Source organism: Moschus berezovskii, chromosome 10, assembly GCF_049115385.1.
Source record: "Moschus berezovskii isolate FMDL1 chromosome 10, NW_MosBer_1.0, whole genome shotgun sequence".
Classification (NCBI taxonomy): domain Eukaryota; kingdom Metazoa; phylum Chordata; class Mammalia; order Artiodactyla; family Moschidae; genus Moschus; species Moschus berezovskii.
The window spans coordinates 43882811-43894519 of record NC_142469.1 but is presented as its reverse complement, the minus strand read 5'-3'; the positions used below and the strand labels follow the sequence as shown (position 1 = coordinate 43894519).

Below are 11709 nucleotides of genomic sequence, written 5' to 3'. Positions count from 1 at the left end.
TCCTCTCTAGGTGCAGATTAAGATTTTCCGTCAGAAGGCCGCGCCAGTGTACTTGCCATTACCACCGTTACCATAGTGACTTGGCCTCCGACCTGCGGATCCTCGCCGCCTTGTCAACATCTTTGAGCGTCGGCAGCTCCGGAGGCCGTGGTAACTGGCGGGTAACTAGGCTTTGGAGTGGGATGTTAAAACACGTGTCTTTAAAGCTATCTTGATCTGTCAGAGGTTTAGTCTTCGTTCACAGTCTTAATGCTCGAGTCAGTGGGTCAAATTCCGTTTATTCCGATCACTTGAGACGCTGAGTTACTTCATCTATTCAACAGGCCCTTTGTTCTGATAGAAAACAGACTGTGGATGAGCACAGAGAAACCCAGACCTACAGACGTGTCAGGGTACAGCCGAAACTAGGTGGTTATACCCCCTGACTCTAATGGCGCTTCAGAGACCTAAGCTGTGTATGTTGAAGCCGTATGCTCCCAACATTAACTTATAGACCTTCTGGAGGATTCAAAAGAAATTAAGGCATAGATCCAGCTCCAAGAAGCTTGCAGTCTAATTGAAGATACACACGAAATACTCAAAAAATTATGACCATGAGTGTAAGTGTAATAGGATTCAGTGGGTGAGGATATAAACACGTAAATAGAAGGTAGAGAGCTGCTGTTCAGTTTATCTCAACTTGCTTCTCCTGGGTTTGGCTAGGATTAGCATCCAAGGCCTCTATTTACTGACATTCTGTCTTTCAACCTCTTCACCTAGCATTCAAGTTCATTAGCAAATCAGCTGCTTTCTAGGTTATCACAGTTTTCCAAAGATTTTTTCCAATAGGTTTGTCACTGAATAACTTAGATAACTATCAGTATCCTTAAAGTTTCCAGGAATAATTTTCTTGATACTTCCTGCTTGACCGTTGTGCTAGTGACTTACATTTTATGTTTTTATTATGGCAGGACTTAAGTCTGTATAAGTCAGGATAAAACTAGTCACATGGGCTTCAAGTATCATAAGGAGAGCAGGGATTACAATTTCTGGAAAACAAAAAGCCAGAAATACTTGATGAACAACGTTTGGAAGTACACCATGAGCACTTGCAAACGTGACACCAAAACACAGTATCTGTGGCAGGCAGGGGAAAACAAAAGGAAAATGAGTTTGAATGGAAATGTAGACCTACTCCCAGGGATAAAGAACACTGAAAATGATGTATATGTGGGTAGATACAAAATGCTTCTCTTGAAAAATTAAAGAGATGATTGCTTAAAGAAGAAATAATGATGTGTTGTGGGGTTTATGGTATATGTAGCAGTATATATAACAACAAAGTAATGCATATGTGAGAGGGGAAATAGAATATACTCCTGTAATTTTCTCACATTAAAAGTGGTATAATGTTATTGAAGGCATACTGAAATGTTAAGATGTATACCTTAAGCCTTAAAGTAATCCAAAGCAACATTCAAGGTTGTATAGCAATAAACTAATAAAGGAGATAAAATAGATTCATAAAATATATTCAGTTGTTTGTTTCAAAAGTACAGAATAAGAACAAAACGGGAACAAAAAATAGATGGCACAAATAGAATATAAATAGCAAGAAGGCAGATTTACGTTCAGTCATATCTATCACATTACATATACATGCATGCTCAGTCACAGCCTGTCTGACTCTGCAACCCCATGGACTGTAACTCACCAGGCTCCTCCATCCATGTAACTTTCTAGGCCAGAATACTGGAGTGGGTTGCCATTTCCTACTCTAAGATCATATTACATATAAATAATCAAAACACTCTAATTTAAAAGTCAGAGATCATCAGGGTAGATTTTTAAAAGCAAGACTTAACTGTATACTGGTTATAAGAAAGATCCATTGGATATAAAGGTTAAAACTAAAACTATAGGAAAAGATAAATTATACTAATACTAATGAGTAGAAAGTAGCTATGTAAATTTTAGAGTAGATTTCAGAGCAGAGAATATTACTAGGGATAAAGAAAGATAACAAAAATTTATCCAGAGTACACAATACTACTAAAAATTTATGAGCCTAATAAGAGTTTGAAAGTATGTGAAGCAAAAACTGGCAGAATAGAAAAGAGAAACATATTCATAATTATAGTTGGATATTTCAATATCCTTATTACAATAATTGATAAACTAGTATACAGAAAATAAGAACGTAGAAGACTTGAAAAACTGTCAATCATCTAATTACATGTATAGAACACGTCACCCAACAGCAGCAGGATACACATTATTTTCAAGTGTACATGGAACGTTTACCAGATAGTCCATATTCTGGCCATAAACAGGTCTCAGTAAATTTAAAGGAATTAAAATAATACAAAGAATGTTCTCTTATAACAATGGAATCAAGAAATCAGTAATAGATATTAATAACTAGAATATTTCCAGATATTTGAAAACAAAATATCTCTGTTCTAAAGGGCTTCTCTGGTACTTCAGATGGTAAAGAATCTGCCTGCAATGCGGGAGACCCAAGTTTGATCCCTGGGTTGAGAAGATCTCACAGAAGATCCCCTGGAGAAGGAAATGGCAACCCACTCCAGTAGAGCCTGGAGAATTCTATAGACAGAGAAGGCTGGTAGACTTATGCTTCATGGGGTCACAAGGAGTCAGACAAGACTAAGTGACTAACACTAACAAATAACCTGTAGGTGAAAGAAGAAACCAAAAAGAAAAAGTTTAACTGAAGGAAATGAAAATACAAAATTTCAAAATTTGTGTAATGAGGCTAAAGCAGTGCTTTGATTGAGATTTATAGAATTAAATGCTTATGTTAATAAAATAGGTGTCAAATCAATGATCTACGCTTCTATTTTAAGAAACTGGACAAACAAATGGAGAAGGCGATGGCACCCCACTCCAGTACTCTTGCCTGGAAAATCCCATGGATGGAGGAGCCTGGTGGGCTGCAGTCCATGGGGTAGCGAAGAGTCGGACACAACTGAGTGACTTCACTTTCACTTTTCACTTTCATGCATTGGAGAAGGAAATGGCAACCCACTCCAGTGTTTTTGCCTGGGGAATCCCAGGGACGGGGGAGCCTAGTGGGCTGCTGTCTGTGGGGCGGCAGTCGGACACGACTGAAGCGACTTAGCAGCAGCTGCAGACAAACAACAACAAACCCAAAGTGAACAGTAAAAAGGAAGTGCCAAAGATTGGAGTTGAAATCAAATAAATAGAAAGCAGAAAATTTAATAGAGAAAAATCACTGAAACCTAAATATATTTTCCAGGAGATTAAAATTCTTTTGTGGACTCCCTTGCTCATAAACTCTTAGCTAGAGAGTCTAAACTCTTTAGCTCATTAGCTGGGCTCATGTTCCTGCTTGATTTAGCCACTACTTACTCTTTCTGACCTGGTTTCTTTTTTCTGTTCTATTTTCCTTTCTGTTGGCACATGACCTTTGTACATGCTGTTTCCTCTGTTTGCCCGCTTCCCAGATGTTTCAGTCTTTGCTTCCCACTCATTTCCACCTACTTAATGCCTGCTCATCCTCTAGATTTTCTCCTAGTCTAGTGCACTCTCCCCTAACCTGTAGACTCCACTAGGACAGACACTGTATTTGATTTGCTCGCTATTTTATCTTTAGTACTTAACACATGCCTGCTTATGGTGGATTATCAGCAAATACATATTTTTAGTATGAATGACGGAGAAGGCAATGGCAAGCCACTCCAGTACTCTTGCCTAGAAAATCGCATGGACAGAGGAGCCTGGTGGGCTGCAGTCCATGGGGTCGCTACTAGTCGGACAGGACTGAGCAACTTCACTTTCACTTTTCACTTTCACACATTGGAGAAGGAAATGGCAACCCACTCCAGTGTTCTTGCCTGGAGAATCCCAGGGACGGCGGAGCCTGGTCGGCTGCCATCTATGGGGTCTCACAGACTCAGATATGACTGAAGCGACTTAGCAGCAGCAGCAGTATGAATGAGGTAATTGTACTAATGGATCTGTTTTCTTAGGATGTGACCAGTTCAAACATTACTCTTTTTCTGTATCTCATGAATCAATATCCTGAAGATTGAAAGATCACTTATTCTTGGGTTTATGAGAATGGAGAGAGAATATTTAGAGGTTTCACCATTTTTTTGCTGTTGATAATTTGCTTATTCATCCATTTCTCTGTGAATATACTCTGATGTATATACTTGTGCTGGATAGTTTTATCATTAAGACTACTTTTTGGTTTGTTTTGTTGTATCGTCCATATTAAAGAAGAAACTTGGCACAACTTGTGCCAAATAAACTAGTTTAAAATGATAAATTGGGGGAATTTAAGAACATTTCACTCACAAATACCTTATTTTGCAGTTTAAAGGTAGTGTCAATATGTCAGTGATTGAAAAGTGAAGTCAGTGCCTCAACACTCTGATTTTAAGAATTATGCAAAAAGATAAGAGAACTTGTGCTGATTGAATTTTTGTATCCCAGGCATTAGCTTTTTATTCCTCAAAACAACTCCGTGATGTAGGAATTAGTACCATTTTACAAGCTCAGTGATTTGCTCAAAGTCTCAGAGCTAACATGGTGTTCAAATTTCAACCTAATTCTGATGCCAAAAGCCGTGAGTTCCACACTGCCACCTCCATAAATAATTCAAACTGCTAAAAAACATTTTGCCATCCTAAGGACCAAATGTTTGGTCCCAGCGATTTATCAGCTAATAAAGGCTAGCAATTATTTCAGTTTATCTGACCATAACAGTTAAGTGGTTTCTCTGAGTTAAAATTGTGATAAACTCTTCACAAATAGCACCCTAATAAGAAAGAGAAGGTAGAATTAAAGTTTTGTCTAACATCAACTTGATTATGTAAAATGCTATTTTCCTACTGTAGAAAGCATATGAAAGCAGAACAGTGGGAACTTAGCGTAAAATGTAGGTAGTAAAAAAGACTTTCATTAAATGTAAAAAATGCTTACTAGCATTTAATAGTTCAGTCATCGCTAAGAAAGCTGAAAAAACTTGATTAGCTGAAAAGTTATTTTCTGGCTTAAGCGTTAAGTATTACACTCAGTACAGTAAGCTGTTGTTACAGAAATTGGGAGAGAGAGCTTGGGCCAGAAGATAAGTTTCAGCCTGCTGCTGGAATTACAAATTGAGGCATTTCATTTTCTAGCAGGTAGGAAGCTATATGAAAGAATCTCTGATGTCATAATTTCTGGGTGTCACTGGGCTCTTTGATCATCATTCATTTGGCAAAGATGGTATGAACGGAGGAGAATCTTAGCATTCAGGGAACAGAAGAGAGGACCATATAAGATATGTTCTCCCTTTCTCAGTTGTCATTATTCCTGTCATTTAGGAATTTCAAGGCTCTTTTGAGGAAACAAGAAATTAGAGGTAGTCCAGAAGGCAATGGCAAGCCACTCCAGTACTCTTGCCTAGAAAATCCCATGGATGGAGGAGCCTGGTAGGCTGCAGTCTGTGGGGTCGCTAAGGGTCGGACACGACTGAGCGACTTCACTTTCACTTTTCACTTTCACACATTGGAGAAGGAAATGGCAACCCACTCCAGTGTTCTTGCCTGGAGAATCCCAGGGACGGGGGAGCCTGGTGGGCTTCCGTCTATGGGGTCACACAGAGTCGGACACGACTGAAGTGACTTAGCAGCAGCAGGCATTAGAGAGGTTGTAGAAAGTCCTGTACAGGAAAAACTAGAGAGAAATTTGTAAAAGTGCAGTTTGAGGCCTTTTCAGTGGGATGAGGAATAGGTAGATTGAATTAATATGGGTTATTAATTAAGGGAAAGCCTGGGAGACAAAGATAATGAGAATAATATCATATGAAGTGAGAAGAATCTCATGTGATTTTGTGCAGATTAATTAGATGGTTGATTTAGAATAGAGATGCAGCATTCATAGATTAAAATATTTAATATTACTAGAAAACAAGGCCATGACAGCAAGAATAAAACCTTCATATATACTTTAGAGACAATTTTTAGCTAAGTTTTAGCTTGTGCTGGAGCTGTGAATTGTGATATTTTATTTGTTAGCAGGTAGGAAACTATGTGAAAGAATCTTCTGATGTCACAATTTCTGGGTGTCACTGGAACATTTGATCATCATTCCTTTGGCAGTTCCAGCCTTCCCTGGAAGGTCAGTAGAAGCAATTGATTTATTCACCTCTACAGGAATCAGACTGGGCCTATTTTGGTAAGTCTATGTATCAAATTAGCTGAAACTTTATACTTACATACTGTAGCCTACCAGGCTCCTCGGTCCATGGGATTTTCCAGGCAAGAATACTGGAGTGGGTTGCCATTTCCTTCTCCGGGGATCTTTCTGACCCAGGGGTCAAACCCAGGTCTCCCACATTGTAAGCAGACGCTTTACCGTCTGAGCTACCAGGAAAGCCCTCCCTGGAAGGTCAGTAGAAGCAATTGATTTATTCACCTCTACAGGAATCAGACTGGGCCTATTTTGGTAAATCTATGTATCGAATTAGCTGAAACTTAATACTTATATACAATAGTTAAACTAAGCCATAGATTTTTACTATGGTTTTACTAACTTGTCATTGAACATGACATTTTTTTCCTTCAATACACAGTCTATAAAAACGACTATAATATTCAAATTCCAAAGCTTTAATAATTTAGTTTTATTATTACCATCATAAATACTTATTAGGCATAGAATACTGCACCAGGCAAAAGAAACAGTTATGAGATATTTTTCACTTTTCCTATCCTTTGCTGAAGACATGTCAATTTATACAAGATAGAGCTACTATGTTCAGACGGTAAAGTCTGCCTGTAATATAGGAGATGCTGGGTCGTTCCTCGGTTGGGAGGATCCTCTGGAGAAGGGAATAGCAACCCACTCTAGTACTATTACCTGGAGAATTCCATGAACAGGGGAGCCTGGGAGGCTACAGTCCATGGAGTCGCAGTGTGTTTTTCCAGTGGTCATGTATGGATGTGAGAGTTGGACTCTGAAGAAAGCTGATCGCTGAAGAATTGGTGATTTTGAATTGTGGTGCTGGAGAAGACTCTTGAGAGTCCCTTGGACTGCAAGGAGATCCAACCAGTCCATTCTACAGGAGATCAGTCCTGGGTGTTCACTGGAATGACTGATGCTAAAGCTGAAGCTCCAATACATTGCATTATATATGTATATATGTTTCATGATGCTCAGCAACTGCTGAGTAATAGTAGTTAACATCTATTGAGCATGTACTATGTCTTGGGCACTGCATTTTACATGTATTACTTCATTTAATCCTCATTATTAGCCTGGAGGTGGATACCATTACTAAGCTCAGATTATTTTTGAAAACATGCTTGGTTAAGTATCTTTCCTAAGATTACGTAGTTGGGAAGTGCCAGAACCAGGATTTGAATCCAGGTCAATCCAAGTCTCCCATGGCACTTTCTTAATTAATGCACTGTATACGTGGAGGAGCGGGGGTTACTGAATGATCACCAGGGATGGAAGGAATAGCTGTAAATATCACATAGATGTGAAACGGCTGTGCATCAAAGGAAGAGAAGCACTTAGATAGGCAGGGAGGCAGGGAGGTCAAGCCTGTTGTTGCCATAACTCAGTTAGTTTTTTTCATATAACAGAAATGGACTTCAGTTATGTTAACCATGGGGCACAGTTTAATTTTATCATCTAGTGGCCATTTTATATTTGCTCAAGACTTAAAATTGTATGTAAGAGAGAGTTATATAAATAGAGTGTGTATGCACTTTTACAGATCTTTAAAAATGTCATTTTTCAGAATGTTTCTATGTGCCTGTAGCAGAGTTAATGTTAAGAATTCCGAAGAGCTTTTTGAAAACAGCTCACCTCTCATCTCCCTTATTTTAACTTTCTAACCTAGGTTTTCAGTGAATTATGCCTTTTTGGTTTGGGACTCAGCCAAGGAGGTTTCCGGTGGAAGGGGGAGATTCTTCAATTGGGCTGGAGCCTGGACTGAGCTCCAGTGCTGCCTGTAATGGGAAAGAGATGTCACCAACCAGGTAAAAAGTCTTCTTACCCTAATAACTGAGGAGACATATAATGGCTATCATTGATACGAGCTTTAGTTAACAGTTAGTACGAAAAAGCCCCGGAATATTGCTGTTATTAAATTGGTATTTTTTATAAAGGCTTTTTTTTTTATGTCCACCACTTTTTAAAAAGTCTTTATTGAATTTGTTACAATATTGCTTCTGTTTTATGTTTCCATTTTTGAGTGCAGGGCATGTGGGATCATAGGTCCCTGACCAGGGATTGAACCCACACCCCTTGCCTTGGAAGGTGAAGTGTTAACCACCGGACTGCCAGGGAAGTCCCATTAAATTAATCTTAACAGAGCCTAGGTTTTCTTAGCATAGAGTCTGTGTATTATACCTCTGTAAGTCTGAATGGGAGACCAGTTTTTGGGGGTAAATATTTCTCTTGATTTTTTTGTTTATAGTTTCAAGATTATATAACATTCCATCAAATAAGCAAACCTCAGTGTTTTTTATGTGCAGGGCACTGTTCTAGGCATAAGGCTATCAAATATGAAAAAACTCAGATTTAGTGTCAGACCTCAGATTTAGTGTCACTTTGGCTTTTATTTGACATTTGGCAGAAGGTAAGTGATACAGGGCTTCCCTGGTGGCTCAGAGGTTAAAGCGTCTGCCTCCAATGCGGGAGACCCGGGTTCGATCCCTGGGTTGGGAAGATCCCCTGGAGAAGGAAATGGTAACCCACTCCAGTATTCTTGCCTGGAGAATCCCATGGATGGAGAAGCTTGGTAGGCTACAGTCCACGGGGTCGCAAAGAGTCAGACACGACTGAGCGACAGAATGGAACAGAACGGAAGTGATACAGACGTGAAGATTCTATGAAACAAAATCATTTTTGCAAAACTGAAGAAAACTATAATAAGATTTTTTCTGCTGTTTACCATAGCAAATAGTACATTGATTTCTCATGGCTTGGAAATTTCTAGAACACGAATTTAAACTTAATAAGGGAGGTACTTTAAACATCAGAGTTGTTCAGGTATAAAACAGATGACTGAGAAATAGTTATCACTAGTCTTTAGAAATGTTTAAGGTTGGGTCATTGTTTGGTGGGGATGTTGGAAAGGAAATTCAAGCGCTCGGTGTATTTTTGGACTAGATGTCGTTTAAGGCTCTTTTTAAACCTGAGATCCTATCGACATTTGAACAGTACATGGAGTCATATGTTCAGTTCCATATTTTTCCACAAATAGTCTAGTTTTTAAATCACTCAACTGGAGTGATTTTAAGATGCATATACATATGAATTGCCATAGTATTATCACTTAGGTTTACAACTATGCACTTCCCCCTCCACTTTTCTTGGCTATTAAGTAATCACTGCATACCTTTCAGAATGAACATGTGGAAGGTTATCCTTATATTTATAAATTTACTTTGATTCAATGCATGCCACACCATTTAGCAACAATTTCTTTGCAATGTAAGTCTAAAATGTCTGCTCCATTAGTGCCACTGTGTTATAATTATTTCCTGACATTGAGAGATTTCAAAATAACTTAGCTGAATATGTGTCAGGGAATGTTTAACAGGAGGATTCCTACGTGCTGTTTCTCACAAGTCCTTTGTTTCTTTTCAAGTGGAGTAAGCAAGCTTCTCCCAGGAACTGGGGTCATTGTGTGAGACAGGCTTGGATCTCCTCTAGTAAACATTCTCTTTACTATAAAACTGCTTAGTCTCTTCCCCCTTTTCTTTGAGATATGGATTGTCTCCTGACCTTGTGACCATTATTAACCCCTGGTTCACCTTGGTAACGGTTACTATACGTTTGGTTTACTGATCTTTATCATTGTTGAAAGAAATTTCTTGTACCACAGCCTTTATATACTCACAGAGAAATCATTAAAATACTTTTGCTCCATCAGAGCTTGGGTCCCCGTGTCTTTCTTTCTTTCTCTCTCTCTCCTCGACTGATTCCTTAGAGCATAGAGACCCATCTTGCCCACTCTCCTGCCCCGGCTTCTAAGACTCTCGAGAAGGCACCCTGTGCCTTCACTCCCTCTCGAGAGGGCGCCCGGTGCCTTCGTGGGAGACAGAAGTCCTGTGCCAAGGACTTGATTGGTTTTCTGCGTAAACTGGGGAATATCAGCCTCTTTCTTTCTCTCTTATCGTCGTCTTCAGATCACCAGGTCCCTGGTCCACAAAGGACCCCAACAAATATGCATTCAAACTTTGGTGCTCTGAAAAAAATTTCCTTTTTTATATCTCACTACATGTCATTTGTTGTTTGATTTAGGCAACTCCGAAGATGCCCTGGAAGTCATTGCCTGACAATAACCGATGTTCCCATCACTGTCTATGCAACAATGCGAAAGCCACCTGCACAAAGCAGCAAGGAAATGCATCCCAAATAGCACCATTAAGTCTTTTGTAGAGGCCTGACTAGGTCAAGGGTAATGGGCCAGTATCATCTTATGATCTAGTAAACAAATAAAAGTGTGGCACCTTTGGATGATGACAATAGTTGAAATATTTACTTTTAGTTGGGAAAGACAGAAATGTAGTCTGTAAAACGTGTGCAGTGATAAGTCATCAGTTATGTTTGATAGATAAGACAGAAAAATATTTCACAGTTAGAAAGCACCTTCGAGATCATCTTGCTCACAGTGGATCATTAATACCAATAATTCATGGTGAAGCTTAAGTCACCTTGATTATCAGACTGGAAGGGCTCATCCTCAATGCTTAATGTGTTTTGGGCTGGTTTCCTTTGCTTATATATATATTTTTAAAAAAATTTTTATTGGAGGCTAATTATTTTACAATATTATATTGGTTGGTTTTGCCATACATTGACATGAATCTGCCCCGGGTGTACATGAGTTCCCCCTCCGGAACCCCCCTCTGACCTCCCTCCTCCCCTTATCCTCCCTCTGGATCATCCCCGCATACCAGCCCCGAGCATCCTGTAACATGCATCGACCCTGAACTGGCGATTCGTTTCACATATGATAATATACATGTTTCAATGCCATTCTCCCAAACCATCCCACCCTCACCCTCTCCCACAGAGTCCCAAAGACTGTTCTATACATCTGTGTCTCTTTTGCTGTCTCATATACAGGGTTATCATTTGCATCTTTCTAAATTCCATATATATGCGTTAGTATACTGTATTGGTGTTTTTCTTTCTGGCTTACTTCACTGTGTATAATAGGCTCTAGTTTCATCCACCTCATTAGAACTGGTTCAAATGCATTCTTTTTAATAGCTGAGTAATACTCCATTGTGTATATGTACCAAAGCTTTCTTATCCATTCATCTGCAGATGGACATCTAGGTTGCTTCCATGTCCTGGCTATTATAAACAGTGCTGCAATAAACACTGGAGTACGTGTGTCTCTTTCAATTCTGGTTTCCTCGGTGTGTATGCCCAGGAGTGCGATTGCTGGATCATATGGCAGTTCTATTTCCAGTTTTTTGAGGAATCTCCACACTGTTCTCCATAGTGGCTGTACTAGTTTGCATTCCCACCAACAGTGTAAGAGGGTTCCCTTCTCTCCACACCCTCTCCAGCATTTATTGCATGTAGACTTTTGGATAGCAGCCATTCTGACTGGTGCTCCTTAGCTGAACCCTTTCACTTGAATACCCTAAGCCAGTTTCTGTCTTTTGATAATGTTCTGCCCAGGAATGATTATACTGGGTGAGAAATGGAACCCTGTGGGTTATG

At 39.4% G+C, this 11709-nt stretch overlaps 1 protein-coding gene across 9 annotated transcripts; it reads left to right on the top strand.

Annotated features, from left to right (window-relative positions):
- Positions 1 to 16: 16 nt before the first annotated feature.
- FAM229B (family with sequence similarity 229 member B) lies at positions 17 to 11370 on the top strand. Of its 9 annotated transcripts, none has more exons than XM_088840614.1 (4): positions 17 to 150; positions 6030 to 6129; positions 7862 to 8000; positions 10273 to 11370. In XM_088840614.1, the coding sequence occupies exons 3-4, from the start codon at positions 7876 to 7878 to the stop codon at positions 10388 to 10390; spliced, it is 243 nt and encodes an 80-aa protein (XP_088696740.1). In that variant the 5' UTR covers positions 17 to 150; positions 6030 to 6129; positions 7862 to 7875; the 3' UTR covers positions 10391 to 11370. The 9 variants fall into 9 exon arrangements, with proteins under 9 accessions (XP_088696740.1, XP_088696736.1, XP_088696735.1 ...); XM_088840610.1 differs by having other exon boundaries at positions 6030 to 6186; XM_088840609.1 differs by having other exon boundaries at positions 23 to 150; positions 6027 to 6129.
- The last annotated feature ends 339 nt before the right edge of the window (positions 11371 to 11709 follow it).